General features: G+C 52.5%; 6 protein-coding genes across 6 annotated transcripts; 3 read left to right on the top strand and 3 right to left on the bottom strand.

Moving 5' to 3' along the window:
- Window positions 1–1,969: 1,969 nt before the first annotated feature.
- Window positions 1,970–3,923, bottom strand: J4E79_003995 (uncharacterized protein; the record flags this gene model as incomplete). Its single annotated transcript, XM_049352885.1, has 4 exons — window positions 1,970–2,881; window positions 2,930–3,358; window positions 3,412–3,601; window positions 3,745–3,923. The coding sequence occupies 4 exons, from the start codon at window positions 3,921–3,923 to the stop codon at window positions 1,970–1,972; spliced, it is 1,710 nt and encodes a 569-aa protein (XP_049212264.1).
- Window positions 3,924–6,976: 3,053 nt separating this feature from the next.
- On the bottom strand, window positions 6,977–8,484 carry J4E79_003994 (uncharacterized protein; the record flags this gene model as incomplete). Its single annotated transcript, XM_049352884.1, has 3 exons — window positions 6,977–7,347; window positions 7,399–8,200; window positions 8,284–8,484. 3 exons carry the CDS (start codon window positions 8,482–8,484, stop codon window positions 6,977–6,979), a joined length of 1,374 nt encoding a protein of 457 aa, XP_049212263.1.
- Window positions 8,485–9,007: 523 nt separating this feature from the next.
- J4E79_003993 (uncharacterized protein) lies at window positions 9,008–9,883 on the top strand (the record flags this gene model as incomplete). The annotated part of the gene is made up of 2 exons (XM_049352883.1): window positions 9,008–9,257; window positions 9,309–9,883. 2 exons carry the CDS (start codon window positions 9,008–9,010, stop codon window positions 9,881–9,883), a joined length of 825 nt encoding a protein of 274 aa, XP_049212262.1.
- Window positions 9,884–10,100: 217 nt separating this feature from the next.
- Window positions 10,101–11,213, top strand: J4E79_003992 (uncharacterized protein; the record flags this gene model as incomplete). Its single annotated transcript, XM_049352882.1, has 1 exon — window positions 10,101–11,213. One exon carries the CDS (start codon window positions 10,101–10,103, stop codon window positions 11,211–11,213), a length of 1,113 nt encoding a protein of 370 aa, XP_049212261.1.
- Window positions 11,214–11,530: 317 nt separating this feature from the next.
- Window positions 11,531–12,559, top strand: J4E79_003991 (uncharacterized protein; the record flags this gene model as incomplete). The annotated part of the gene is made up of 1 exon (XM_049352881.1): window positions 11,531–12,559. One exon carries the CDS (start codon window positions 11,531–11,533, stop codon window positions 12,557–12,559), a length of 1,029 nt encoding a protein of 342 aa, XP_049212260.1.
- A 310-nt stretch (window positions 12,560–12,869) lies between these two features.
- On the bottom strand, window positions 12,870–14,527 carry J4E79_003990 (uncharacterized protein; the record flags this gene model as incomplete). Its single annotated transcript, XM_049352880.1, has 4 exons — window positions 12,870–13,036; window positions 13,090–13,297; window positions 13,804–14,460; window positions 14,510–14,527. The coding sequence occupies 4 exons, from the start codon at window positions 14,525–14,527 to the stop codon at window positions 12,870–12,872; spliced, it is 1,050 nt and encodes a 349-aa protein (XP_049212259.1).
- Between the last annotated feature and the right edge of the window lie 375 nt (window positions 14,528–14,902).

Raw genomic sequence — 14,902 nt, 5'->3', positions numbered from 1 at the left:
TGCGGTACTCAGTTTCCGTAAAAGAAGGCAAAAACTTGCTCCTCGAGATGAACGATTGGTAGATGACGGTCCTGAGTAGGCGGATTTACCGAGTGTGACGCTGGAGTAGCGTGCGAATGCCTGTTGGGGTCGGCCTCCATGCTTGGCATGTGGGATGTGGATGTGGTGGTGGAGTTGGTGTGCACAAAACGGGCAAACTGTCCGGTGAGTCGTTGAGACATGTGTTAGCAGAGTCTTCAGATAGATGCTGGAGTTTGGTCTTTTGTCAGCTTGACATGTCAGATTCGCCTTGTTGCTGAACGTGGAGTGTTTGTAATATGAGGAGCGCGAAGACTGCGTTGATGTGAAGACACACGACGCCGCAGTTTAGGCGAAATCCGAGGTAATCCTGAACTTCTAGGTACCGGGAAGAACATCAAAAACTAACGCAGGTACCGTGCACTACCATCAGTATCTCCGCTTGTGCATCAAATCAGCAGCATGCTCATTGTCAGTCTCGTGGGATCGTTTGCCACACTAAGGGCATGCCCTGTCCCCAGGACTGGACATATTGCTTTCGTGATAGCAGAGGTCGTCATTTATATCGGCGCGCCCGATAAGATCGGCATGTCCCTTATGACAGCATGGTGGGTCGGTAGCTATACGTAGCAACTCCATTCAACACCTTCGTGGGCGGTATGCCGACGACATCCAGGCCGAACTTCTCATCGATACTTCAGTCGAGCGTTATTACGAGAGCGGAACTTGGCGAATATCCTGTTTGCTTAGTCCGACGTGGGGAATCAGCATTGGATTCCTCAAGAAGCGCGACTGTGACCGATATAGCCACCTTCGTTCGTTTGAAGACATACCCGATCCAATTGTGGATTGTCGCTTGGTTACTTGCTTACAATTGAGTGCCATGCCAGTATACACCTTTTCGCTGTTTAGGAAGTCGGCTGATATCCACGTATTGGCTGGTGGATCGAGCGAATCTGCCAGACGTTATTGGTGTTCTTTCCGGGCTTCGAAGCCAGCAAGCGCGTATAGTTGCGCATATTCCTGCTTATCGTCAACGACGTCGTATGATTTTGAAGACCAGCCAACCCCTCAGCGATGGACATCTGCGGGTCTGCGGCCCGGTGTCGGCACTGTCTTATGGGTACATTATGTGTCAGGTTCTAAAAGAACGCATCTCTTTCTCATAGAAGCATACTCGAAGTCGGGCATGTCCAGTCGCATCAAAGAAAGTTGTGATGTGAAAGCAAGCTTCCGGTAGAAGCCAGCCAACCGTCCTGCACAGGTGTCCCCATTAGCTGAGCTGGAGCAATGTGAATCATTGCGCTGAGATATATCGAATATGCAGAATTAATACCGATAGGGAGAGGGGGTGATATCTTAACGCTGTGGGCGTTTGTAGACCTCGGTGCGTGGTGAGGATTGCGTGTTGATGGCCTGAGCTGGCAAGGAGTTGGACCCTGAAAACAGCGCGGGCACCGGAAATATCCGGCAGCGCTCTGATATACCCAGGTCGGAGATGAACGCAAAGCACGTTGGCTCAGGATATCGATAAGTTAGTGAGTCTATCCGAAGGCACATTGCCGACGTTAAGATTGCCTAGCTGCCGCTTTTCTGAAAGCTTCTGCGCTGAGGACGTGCGCATTTTCCGACTTGCGAGGCGAGACTCCCGGTATCCACTCCCCGGTGACAGCCATGTAATGAACCGACCGCACCCCTTATTTCTCCTGTTACCATTGCATGCAAGTCAGTTTTGTGCCTACAGTGAGTCAGTAATTCAAATGTGTGTAGAGTCAAGTCAGGTGCAGAGAAAAGGATATGCAAATATCGTGTATATTGCTCGTAACTTTTTTAGAGGTAGCCTTCTTGTCGCTAATTATGCACAAAACAAAGGAGATAAAGGTCTACAAATCTAACATCGTCATGAAGCGAACACGCCAGCAAAAATCCACTGCTTCCGCGCCTGCGCGTACTAATGCAATCCACTCTCGCCAGTCTCAGCCATGTGGTTCTGGCATTCGACCATGATCTTGACCATTTGCGAGATTTGCTCTAGGCGGCTGATGACGACCTTGTTGCCGTCGACAAAGCCAACGCAGTTGTACTTGACACCGGTCTTGGCCGAGAACTCGCGGACGAGCTCTTGGCCGCGGCGGAGGTTGTGGCGAGGTACACGAGGGAACAGGTGGTGAACAGCTTGGAACTGCAGACCGCCGTGGAACCAGTCCATCCAGGGTGGGCAATCTACGTCCATGGTTGTGCGTAGTTGGCGTTGAGGGAAAGACTCAGTGGGTCCGAGGTCCGCTGTGGGCATGCCCCAGTGAGAGAGGGTGATCTGTACGTGCAAAACCATGGTGACCATGTGCGAGATGATGACGAAGCCGACACGGATGGGCCATGTGGGAAGATAGAGCCAGCAGAGAAGGTAGCCGAAGATATACCAGTAGCAGCACATGAAGACGATTTCGACGGGGCGTGTCCACCATGCTGCACCCAATTGAGCTGCTCGGGGTGAGACCAAATGCAACCAGCCGAGGAAGTACAGGTTGAACCTGGCAAAGGCCATGATCGGGTAGTAAAGGTACTTTTGGTAAGGGACAATGACATCGCATGCAGCGTCCCATACAAATTGGAAGTTGTAGAAGGATGATAAAACGGACTTGATGTAAGTAGGAGTGGTGGAGAACAGAGGGATGTTCTGGATGTCCGGGTCATGCTCCGGCATGTTAGTGATGAGATGGTGGACGTTGTGGCTGGATTTCCACCAGCCGATGCTGAGGCCAGAGCAAAAGTCTGCGATGAAAGCGCCGATGAGGGTGTCGATGACGAAGTTGCCTGTGATTCCACGATGGCCGGCATCATGTGCTGTGAACATGATTTGTTGCTACAATATGTTAGAACGCGTTGACCCAGAAGGAGGGAGTGGACTTACCCAGAAAAGACCAAGGAAGACTGCGGAGGTCATGTACCACTTGGCGTAAAGGAAGCCGCCGAACGCAGCGAAGAGCAGAGCGTATCGAACCGACTCTCTGGCGTATTCTGAGTAGCGGCATTGGTACAGGCCCTCGTCTTTGAACCGTTGGTGCAATTCGCGGTAGCTTTGTATGATGGTATTTTGCGTTTCCAGGTCGAGTGAGGGGTTGTCGCGGATACCTTCTTCGATCTCCCTCTCCTCTTGCTCGATGGCATACTGCTCCCTGTGCCTCTTCTTCTCTTCCGCGGCAGACAAGACTGGTGTCTCAATCTCATCTTCGCTTTGGATAAGAGGCAGCTTTTCGGGGTCGCTGGCAGGCCTGCTACTTGAGCGGTAGACACAAGTATCTGGCTTTCCAATCAACTTCTTGCTGATGATGGCGGCGGCCTTGTCCATGTTAGCGAGGACGGTAAATGCGAACGGGTGGGGGGTAGACCCACGGATCCCAGGTCGACGCTCCTCCCGCGACGTGACTTTTCGGACTCTGGCGCCGCGGCCAATCGCTTCCTTTCCGCAAGATTGATGTAGTAGTCCGGCGAGCGGATTGGAGGCTCCATGTTGGCCCAGGGCATCTCGACACGACCGATGCGATGCTTTGTCATCATAAGCAGTGCCTTATTGGTGTGATAGCTGTTGTGAGGTCAGTATTAGGTCAAGCTGGGGTGCTTACTCAACGCTTCCGCAGTATCCGGCGACATGGTGTGGCCGAACTTTGCCTGTTGCGGAAGGGCTGGTAGGGCTGGCGATATTTAGGCTCGTCCCGCATTACATACATATTGATCTCGTCTGTCGCATCTCTTCCCACCATGTGCAGGATGGCGAGACGGCCGCCCGGATGCCTATTGATCCATTCTCCGAGATTCAGGACATAGCCCTCGTGGATTACGATTGGCTCGCCCTCGGCAATCTTTTGCGCGATCTCGGCGGGCGCGATGATTCGGTGTCGCGACATGATGGCTGGGGCTGGTTGTGAGAGGTGAGGGTGGGCGTGTTTGGTTAATCAGCGGGACAGCAGGATATATACGAATGCAGGAGCGGGCGAGCGAGGGCTCTGGCGAACCTGGGTACTTTTTGGGGAGATTTCCCGCCTACGCCGTGCGCACGGTTCGCGGGCCAGGCGAAATCTTGGAGCGTTTGCTTGCGAAGGGGGCGGAGCCGTTTGGTACGTCACTTTGGTGGCACGCATACGCACGCGGGAGTCGGAGGTGCCAGCGAGTGGAAGAGCAACAAAGGAGGCACTCCCAACGGTACCGCACAGTGGGCCCGCCCAAGGCCCTGTAGCTCGCAAATTCACCCGCCATGGAGCCTGCGCTTGCCCTGGAGCGACCAAGCCCCGCGAGACCCTGAGGCCCGCGGGAGATCAATCTCGCAGCGCAGCGTATAGATGGGCCGGCGTGGGCACGAGAAATAGGAGAGTGGGTAACGGCTTCCTTTGCTCCAGGTGCCCACGGGCCCGCGATAGGCAGGTGCAACGCAGCATCGTCCTCGCAGCGCGCGCCAAGCCCTTGGGAACACGAATCGAAGTCCCGAAGGCCCAGATGAGCCCGCATGCGGCCTAGCGCAGCCAGCATCCTGGGGACCTTGGACCCTTTGGACCCTTTTGCGGGAAAGTCGCCCCGCACAGCGAACGCCTCTGACTGGCCATGCGAGCCTGGACGCGACCCGCCAATGCACCGCGGCAGGCAGGAGCGAGGCAGCCAGGGCATCCATCTCGCAGTCGGCCCTGCTGCGCTCCCCACCACCTCGAACCATCGCAGGGCAGGGAGATACTTGTCTGTCACGCCGCAATGCAATCAACGCTATCACCAAACTACAGCGGGTGACACCCTTGGCACAGCCGCCACCGCGTGCTGCACGCCTGTGCACCGGGCAACGGCCTATCTGTCCCGATCGTCTCAAGCGCGTATCCAGTATCCGTAAAAGCAGTTTCAGTCGCCTGCCTAGGTCGTATTGCGTATCGATCCCCATGCGCTATATCCAGACGCTCCACACAGGTACGCCGCGCGTACTCGCAACATTCACCCCGTGCATGTCTAGCACCGCACATCAAACATCAAGCTGCTTTTCCTCCACCACCACTGCCGCTTCCGCGTGCTTTTTGAAGGGCGGACTCGGCCCCTCAGGCACTGTCCAACTGCCTATACGTGTACGACGGAAGCCATTTCTACTCGCAATGCCCCCGCCCTTCGCTCGCCACTCCCACACCTCGAAAACATAATCACATCCGAATCACCCACCTCCTGAAAATTCACCGGCAGAATATTATTCATGATACCTATGGTTGCGTCAGCGTGCGCGTCATTAATTATTTCGGGCACCACGAAAAGACCGAACCGCCGTTTTGACCTGCTGGGTCCATCACGCATAACCTGCGTCTGACCAAGTCAGCTTACCGCCGAAGAACCTCAACTATAATGTGTTCCTATATGGTTCCTTGTAGACTTGCGAAGGATGACCAGTTGGCTGCTCGGGCACGAGACTAGGCGCCGAGGCACCAAAATGCAGCCGAATCCTACCATCCTGCATGTTCACCATCACGCGAGGTGGCGTAGAACCTACTCATGGCAAGTGCTAGCATTGAATTTGCTGAACAATAGCTACAAACTCGGCGCATCTCTTCATGCCCTACACGTTCTTCGACAACGACGACGACGACAGGAGCCACCTGGCAGCGCAGGTATTGGCATCTCGACAGTGGCACCCATAAGCGGAGGCGATGATAAGGATCACCCTGTTGAACCGCTACTCCTGAGATGGTTCACCTGTGTCCTGGGCGTTATGCTGGCCGATCACACAGCGGAACCGCTAGCACAGAACAACGACGTTACGCAATAGGAATAACAATCAACAATTCAACAAAGGCGGGGAGAGCATTTGCACATGCGTCGCAGGGCATGGCCATGATATGGATGATGCATGCATCCGGAGACGTGAAGGTTGTCAGATCCAGCATTCGAGATCGTTTTGCTGTGCATTTGGTTTTTCTTCAACAAAGTTCAAGATGCCGAACGTATAAATGGTACGCCCACGACTAGCCTGGCGAGCTATACTAGCATCCGCAAGCTCTGCCGCTTTATGCGTACTTTCGCGCCATGGTAGCGGCTACGTCAGCGCAATAAGCTCCTCGCAATTCACGAGGTGCACAGCGGGGTAGCTGCGTTGTGGCTGCGCTCAAGCTCATATTGTAGTTGTGCAGCTTTGCGCCCAAGTCAATGTCTTGAAATTTGGAATAACTATCTGAGCACTCGTCATGTCTGATGATTTACAAGAAGGAGGCAACGTAGCCACTGACTACAATGTGAAGACGCGCAAGTATGCGACGAACAAACCACGTATGACGCTATAGACGATCTTAGTTGATCATAGATGTAACTAATCCGACCATGAATTAATCTGACCAGACCATCCAAATACTTGGCCTGACCATGGACTTGGCCAGCCTGACCATGTGAACTGTTGAGCTGTCCTCGAAAGTTGAGCTGTCCTTCAAAGCTAATCAGACCTCGGAAGCCGAGCTGACCTAGGACACAGCTCGCCCGACGGCTGAAAGCTCACCCGACTATGACTAGCAGTTCATCCGGCCATGACTAGGAGCTAATCAGACCATGACTAAGACCTGTCGGGCTAGGGTCACCCCCGAACGATCGAGACTAAGAGTTCACCCGACCATCGCTAAGAGCTGGGCTGACCTTGACTAGAGCTAAGCTGACCATGTGTATGAATTCCTGACCATGGAATTGGGACGAGCCAACTAACACCCCAAATTCAACCAACTAATGCACGTGGGCTCCTCGTTCAGAATAGAAGTGGTTATATCTTCTGTTCTCAACGTGGGACCCACGTGCATACATTGATCGAGCTTGTAGCTTTGGTATATGTGACGAAATTGTATTACAAGTGTAAAGCTACTTACGAACAACCGCTCAGCCTCCTCATCTTCAGCGTCAAGAATCCAGTCCATCTCCCATCTACCGCATCTCATTGCCTTCCATCACCACGCCCATCCTACAACTCCTCCTTATCCTCCTCATCGACCTCTGTATCCTTAATAGGATCCTCTTCGGCATCGCGAATAGCCTTGGCAAATTCTTCCGCCTCTTTAGGACTATTCGCAAACAAGTGTTCCCGGACAAGTCTCTGCGGTGTCTCGCCAAGCCACTGGAACAAGCTAAAGTCCTGGTACTTGTCTGTACGGAAGATTTCGAGCACCTCGACGTCCTCATCGTCAGACAGGTTCTCGATGAAGTGGCCCATGTTGCGAGGGATGACGCCTACGTCGCCGGCTTGGAAGTCGAACGTGCGCGCTGTGCCTTTGGCGGCGAAGATTGTCACGCGGGCGCGACCAGCGATGAAGAAAGACCATTCGTCTGCGTTGGCTGTGGTAAAGAGTTAGTATGGAATGAAGGATGGGTAAGTGAGTGACTTACGGTGCCAATGCATCTCGCGGATTGCGCCAGGTTGAATGCTCAAGTGTGCTGCAGCGACAGTCTTGGAGATGGGGAAGTTTGTCGAATCGGTGATGCGAACTTGACCACCAGTCGTGTTGACAGGCTCCTGGGCAAGCATCTTGTGAGTAAATTGGATCTTCGACTTCTTGTATCCCTTGCCGCCACTTGGAACCTCATCGTCGATGGGACCGGGCTCTGAGCCCTGGAAGATGTACTTTTCCTTCTCGGGAATTGCCTTGAAGACTTCTGGCGAAACGCGGAAGTTCTCACCCAAGACGGACTTGGGTGTCAGTCTCATCCAATCGGTGAGCAGGAAAGTAGAGTCCTCAGAGAAGTTGCCATCGTCGAACACGAGTAGGAACTCGGTGCCGTTGGGGCTCAGGCCTTGCAGCGAGTGAGGATGGCCAGAGGGGAAGTACCATAGGTCACCCTTCTCTAGGTCATCGACGAAAGAGCCACCTTCAGGATCGAGAGCGGTGATGCGGACCTTGCCTTCGAGGACATATGCCCATTCGGCTTCCTTGTGCCAGTGGAGTTCACGAATGACGCCTTCCTCAAGACGCATGTTCACACCGGCTAGCTCCTTGCTAGTACCCAGCTCGCGAACAGTCGTCTCGCGCGTCCAGCCACCCTCCTCGATACGAATATGCGAGTCGGCAAAGGACCATCGCATGTTGGGGATCGCGCCATGGTCGGTGCTGGGTGGGCGGACGAGATCTGGGTTTTGTCGTTCGCGCGCTCGGTTGCGAGGCCCAAGAACACTCGCTCCGTCACCATTGCGCTGGAAACTTTGTTAGCATGTTGTCCATCATCGAGCTAGATATTCGTCGTTCCGCGGAGGAATGATCTCAATGATGGACTCACGTAGGGCAGTGGCTGAAGCTTGTCGCCTTGTGAATCAATCTTCTTGTCAAATGGATCATTGTTGCCAGGCTTGTACGGGTTGAAGACTTTGTTAGGTCCTGCGTGGTGTCGCGCACTGCCAGCGAGCGGTTGTTGTTGCTCCAATGGCGCAGCTACGGCACCACATACGCCAAGCGCGACCAGTAACGACGGAAGATGCATGACGGCTTCAATTGACCTCAAGTGAAGAAGCTGAAGAGGATCGCGAAATCGAAAGTTTATTCACCCGGCAGACGACGCCCTTTTGACATGCCGCGTGCATTGCGCGTCCTGCAATGCCGTGTGCCGATGACGACAGTTCTAGCCATGATTATTTATGATGCTTGCTTGACACTAAGCAATCAACCATCCACTCCCACGCCATCTCCGCGCATCAATCACCATTTTTCCACGCACCATACCCACCAAAACCGTTTCCCCGCACATCAGACGCATTGCTTGTACGTGTACAGCCACATCAGGAAGGTCTTCAAGCCACACGTCCTGAGATATCCTGCAATTGCCGCAGCGGGCGTCGAAAGCTTAACTGAAGCTTGAGTCGAAGTGCCTGTCGATCTGCACGCTGGCTCGCGTCTTCCCGGTTCTGCTGACGCGATTGTCTGCACCCCGCCCCAACTGACATAACTACCGGTCCTCGCAGCCCTCACAATATACGACTACACGATCTCCTCCCACGCGTGCTACCATGAGCAGCGTAACGCGCAGAGACGCCACACGCAGCGGCGCAGACGAGGAAACGCCGCTTCTCGGCCGAAATGGACCAGCCGGCGGAAAATCGGACAGCAAGGGGACTATGCAGCGGCTCAAACGGCACATGAATGCCGATGTTAACAAGAACTGGGCAGACCTTGTTTTGCTGTATTGCTACATTGTTACTGGGCTATTGGACAGCTCAGCTGTCTTCATATGGGGCTCTTTCGTGAGCATGCAGACGGGTGAGTAAGACGCGCCATCTCTCTTGGACTAGAAGCTTACTCAACATACAGGTAACACCGTGTATCTTGGCTTGGGCATTGTCGCACCTTCTGAAGGCATCCGTTGGATCAAGGCATTGACGTCCATTGTCGCGTTCTGTGCTGGCTCGTTCTGCTTCGCGCGCTTTCATCGCTACTTCTCACCTGCCAAGAGATGGGTGCTTATCGTATCCTACACGTTCCAGATGCTACTCATTGCTGTCGCTGCATTGATCGCTACCGTCGGCAAGGATACTAAGGAAGGCCTGCATTGGCAAATGATTGTTCCGCTAGCTTCAGTCGCTTTCCAATCCAGTGGCCAGGCAGTCACGTCGCGCGCCCTGAAGTACAACGGTCTGACCAGTGTCGTGCTCACGAGCAACTACTGCGATCTCTTTTCTGACCCTCAGCTGTTCAAGATTTCGAACGTGGAGCGCAACAGGAGGATCGCTGCACCCGCTATGCTGCTGTTGGGAGCCTGCATTGGCGGATTGTACGCTCACAGCAGTGTAGGTCTTGCAGGTGCCTTGTGGACTGCTTGTGGGCTGAAGCTCCTGGCTGTCTTCGCGTGGGTCTTTTGGAAGTCGGAAGTCATTGTGGAAGAATGAAATGTCGCTCCGACAAGAAATTTTGGTCGCCCTGTAGAGGCCGTCCTGTTGGTCTCAGTCAGCCACGCCCAACCATGGTACCACCGTCGCAACAAAACCTACACTATATCATTCTATATCCTGCCCACAGCCATCTCCAAACATTACTCATCCATCTTTTGGACTTACATCTCGATAATTCCCTCTGCCCGAAAACAACCCGTGTCTACAATACAAGATGAAGCCCAACAGACAGGGTATTTATGGCTTCGTCAAGAATTGCGATGTGCAGCCACTGCTCAAGTCGGAACTTCGAGGCCTTGCTAGCATTCAAGACCGACTTGCTGAAGCCACGGTGGTAGCATTCGATACAGAAGGAGTCAACCAGCGTGGTTCAGAGGCGAGTGAGCTTGGAGTTGCGGTACTACGACCTAGTCTAAAGCCACTTCGCTTCTTCTCGTCTATGTATCACTTCTACAATCAGAACGAGATCGAGGCATTTACCATTCGCATTCAAGAACGGCGATACGGGCCTGTTGTTGGAACCATGACCGACGAGACTAAGGAGACTGCTGGCGCAAGACTGTACAAGTTCTTGTCCTCCTTCCCAGGCGAACTTATATTGGTTGGTTTTGGCATGCAGAGGGAATTCAAATGGATCAGCGATGAGTATCCGGCCATCGCAGCACTATTCACTTCTTGGTGCGATATACAAGAGCTTGTCGCCGATTCCTACAAGAGCATGACCGCCGAACCCGACAAATCACTTCCTCGATATCATCAGCCCAGTCTAGATCGAGTCATGAAAGCTCTGAGAATAACTGGATGGCGCTCCAGGCATCAGAAACATGGGGCCGCTGGCGATGCCGTCAAATTTCTGGCTGTTCTTTCCGCACTCTTTTCTGGAAGGGTTTTGCATGACCTACCCAAACCAAGCATTTGCCGCTTATCACGTCTCCCACACAAGAAGTATGATGAATTTAGTGGGAAACGAAATGCGCGTATTACCGCGTGGGATGGAAGTAAACTGCCTTTGCAAACACCAAACGGTTTAGCGGATTTCTGCGCTCCCCATCATGGGTTACTTGCTGTGGGTCTCGATGCGATTGATGTAAACTTGGCAAGAGTCAGAAAAAGGATATGGTGGGTATCGTTTCTAACACAAGACGCGCTCGACGAGTTCATTGCCAAAGTGCATGGGTCGCTTTACGAGGGAGTGAAACTGTTCGTTACACCAATGGCTCCACCAAACAAGTATCTAGCCGCCAAAAGGTCGAATGAAATGCCTTGGAAACAGCCGAGAACCGTCAGTAGGTACGATGGCGATGATCTGATAGCAGCTTTCGAGTAAGTCAAGGAACCGACATCGACTCGGATACATTCGGGCTAACGTTTATAGCATACTCAGCACCACAGGTGAATATGAAGAAGAGGCACAAAACCAGTAATATGCGCTTATAATAACGACCTAAGCCCTGGAGTCACATGCTGTTACCGATGCGTTTGCTGCCTCGCGTACTATCTCCGCAACTTGGACAAACGCTCACCTGGCTCCGCGACACCGACGCAAACAGCTCTGCCGTTGGCTGCCTACAGCCTTCCAGTTCTGATACCGCTCCAACACACAAGCACAACACTCAACAAACATTGTGATCTTAACCGCGAAGGATGGCGCTTGAATCGCTGAAGAGATCCTTCGGGACTATGATGAACATTAAGAAGAAGAAAGAGCCATTCGAAGATTCTATCATGACAACCGACTCCCCCGGTCAAAGCTTTGGCAGCCTAAGCTCGTGCGCCATGTCAATTGATAGCGAAGACGCTCCACAAGACAGCGGCGTCGACATCAACAGTCCACCAGTACCGCCTCCCAACACCCAGTCTGATCAGTATAACGACACCGACACTGTAAACCTCCACATCAACCCCAACCCTATCAAGACTACAACCCAAAATTCTCCCACTACCCCAACATTCACCGGCCTCCCTCCCGCTCTCCGCGCACTGATCTGGTCCTACGCCGCTCCCGCCCCGCGAACCCGTTTCCTCGAACTCCACACCTACAACACCATCGACCACATCCCGCGCATCCGCTACATACCGCCACTCCCACCGCTCTTCTCCACCAACCAAGAAGCCAGAAACTTCAGTATCGCACATGAAGGTGGAGAACTCGTTAATTTCACATCGGAGAACTTTACCGCATTATTCTCCTTTCACGGCCGGAAGATCGGCGGAGAAGAAAATGAGAAGAAGTTCTACTTCAACTTTGACAGGGATATCATATGGTTGAGTGCGAGATTCACAGCTGCTTGCAATACCACTGAGACGCTTCGTCTGCAAACACTGTCTTCTATCCTGCCACAGGCCAGTCTTTCTCGTATCCAACGCCTCGTCATCTCGTACTCGGGTCTGGACTCGTATGCGCTCATCGGTCCTTACCTACGCCCCTTTGCGCACCTCGAGACGTTGTATCTTTGCATGAATGATGTACGCATCAAGGAGAATGTGAAGAAGTTACTTAAGAAAGGTGTACCAGCTGATGGCGTGACGGCGGACAAACTGAAGAGCACGATTGAGCAGACTGAAGCTGATGAGACGGACGACGATGAGGAAAGCAAGGATTTCGCTACGGAGAGATTGGAGGTGAGGGCGAAGAGAAGGGTGCTGGAAGTGAATTTGAGGCTGGGAGAGTAGTGGGCTTACTGCCGAGAAACTCATCAGTTGAACGGCGTGTTAAACGTCATGTTGATGACTTTGGGTATAATTAGCTAGGCGCGTCATTCCAGCGAAATACCATGATTTTAATTTGGCCCCACAACGAGGGCATCGGATGATACCCAGCGGGAAAGTACGTAGCATGTGCTCATGAATTCGATACCAGCATCCCAAACAAGCAAGAATCCGAACAGGCCAGGAGTCTACATCGACCTCAGGTCACCTATATTGCGTGTTTTTATATCAATGTAGGCTGCAGACCTGTTTAGATTTTTCCTAGGTTGGGGTACTAAACGACCATATCATCCAAGCTTGGCGACTCACCCACCGTCCGCTTCGATAACTCAAAGCTCAATACAGTATGATCCATGTAGTACATCAATAAGCGCCATCGGCGAGGCTTAGTGAACCCCTCTTGATCAGGTACTTCGATATCTTCTGAAGGGTCGAACATGCCTGTATACCTGTGAGCCCTACGATACACACGGAAGTATTCATCGTCATCCTACCTTGTACAGGCGCTACAGCCACACCAAGCAGCCGTTCATTCGGCCCTCCTGCTATCTCTGTCTCATTACCTGACCGGAACGGCAGAAGGTATTCAAGTTTGAAGCCATACCGCGGCTCCCCAGTGTTCTTGTCTCTAGTATAGTACAGACTGAAGACGCCGACACGACCGGCCGGAGATCCGACTATGAAGATGCCCAGCTCGGGTATCTGGGAGAAGAAGCAGTGTCGGTCGCAAGACATGAGCGAGTCTACCCATCGGCCTGGATGCAGCGGTCGTCTTATCGCGACGATGGGATACAGAGGTACATTGAGTGATGTTGCGGAAAGGCCTTGGATAAGGAATATGTCCTCTTTGGTGAAGATTAAGAATGGGCCACCCATCTGTTCTGCGATAGGCCTTAAGTCATCAATCAGGCGATACGGCGCTCTGTTAGGGCTGCGCAATGTTCCGGGTCGAATGGAAGACAATAGCGTCTCACTTATACCAAACTGCGCTGTGTGTTAGTCACCTAACGCGTCTTTAGTTTTCAACATGAATACAAAGAAAAATGTAAACAGGTGCTTTGCCAACTACATTGCCTTGAGATCGTGTTACATCTTGGCTTTTATACTAATGTAGATGGCAAAGCACCTGTTCAGTTTTTCTTGTATGAGGTGGCTAAACCTTCTAACTACGTCCTGATTGGATGCAGCCGACAAGAGATTGCACTTACAGATTGAGCCAACTCCTCAAACGTCATCCCGAGAAGCTGGTGATTCGGATCAATATCTTCTTCGTCGTTGTCTGTCTCGTTCGCTTCACTGACTACTTCGATTTCTTCGTCATCTGTACTGTCCTCTTCGTCGTCTGTGTCGGGATGGTATTGATGAGAGGTGGTTTCGGAAACTTTGAACCGTTTCTTCTGGTCGGAGATATCTAGGAAGTCGCTCGAGCTACATGTCGAACTCGCAGTCATGCCTTCGTCTAACGGTAACTCGTATGCGGATCGCGTGTCCAGCGCTATAGTACCCCATGCCCCGTGGAGAACATTTTGCGCGCCCGGACAGTCGCACAGGAATCTGTGAGATATGTAACGAGGCGGCTTCGAGAGATCGCTTGCGCTAGCGCACCAGCCTAACTGGAATGTAGCCACCTCTTTCTTGGTGTACAAATCCCACATCGATGTCTTGCCATCAATGCAGCTGCTCAGAAGCCAGCGACCGGAGTCACCGTAGAATGATACTGCGGGAACATTGTTTGTCGCTTGAAGGGTAAAGATACTGTCTTCTCTTCTGCTGTATGGGAAACTAGGGTTGGTACCGTGGTCTGGGGCTTCCAATTCGCTATCGGAAGCGAGCGCGAATGCGACTATCGTTATCTGATGAGTGTTCTGTTGAGGTTAGAGGAGTAGAGCGTGTGAGAAATCAAGGTTGTCATACCGCACTAATCGCGATCATACGAGTCTTGCGCTGTACAGCCAAGCCCCATGCACTTCTACCGACATTGCAGTGGAGAAACACATGGACACCGTCCTCGTCAGCAGGCTCCTGCACGTTGGTGCGCCGTTCCAACGCTCGGTGTATCTCTCGAGTTCGATATATAATAACGTCCCCATCATCGCAGGCCAGCATAAGCATCTCCTCGTTGCCGACATAATCGACCAAGATGCGACAGATAGAGTGAGGGTTCGACGGGTCAATTCCATACCCACGAGTGCCAGATTTTGGCGGATGTAACACAAGCTCAGGTTTATCAGATAAACCTTGGTCTGGAAAGCTTGGTTGATAGACATGAAGCTCATCGACAGAGGCAAGAAAGTAGAGATTATGTTG

The sequence above is a fragment of the Alternaria viburni genome (assembly GCF_023758015.1).
Source record: "Alternaria viburni strain BMP 2772 chromosome Unknown scaffold_7, whole genome shotgun sequence".
Classification (NCBI taxonomy): domain Eukaryota; kingdom Fungi; phylum Ascomycota; class Dothideomycetes; order Pleosporales; family Pleosporaceae; genus Alternaria; species Alternaria viburni.
This window is presented reverse-complemented; position numbering and strand designations above follow the sequence as displayed.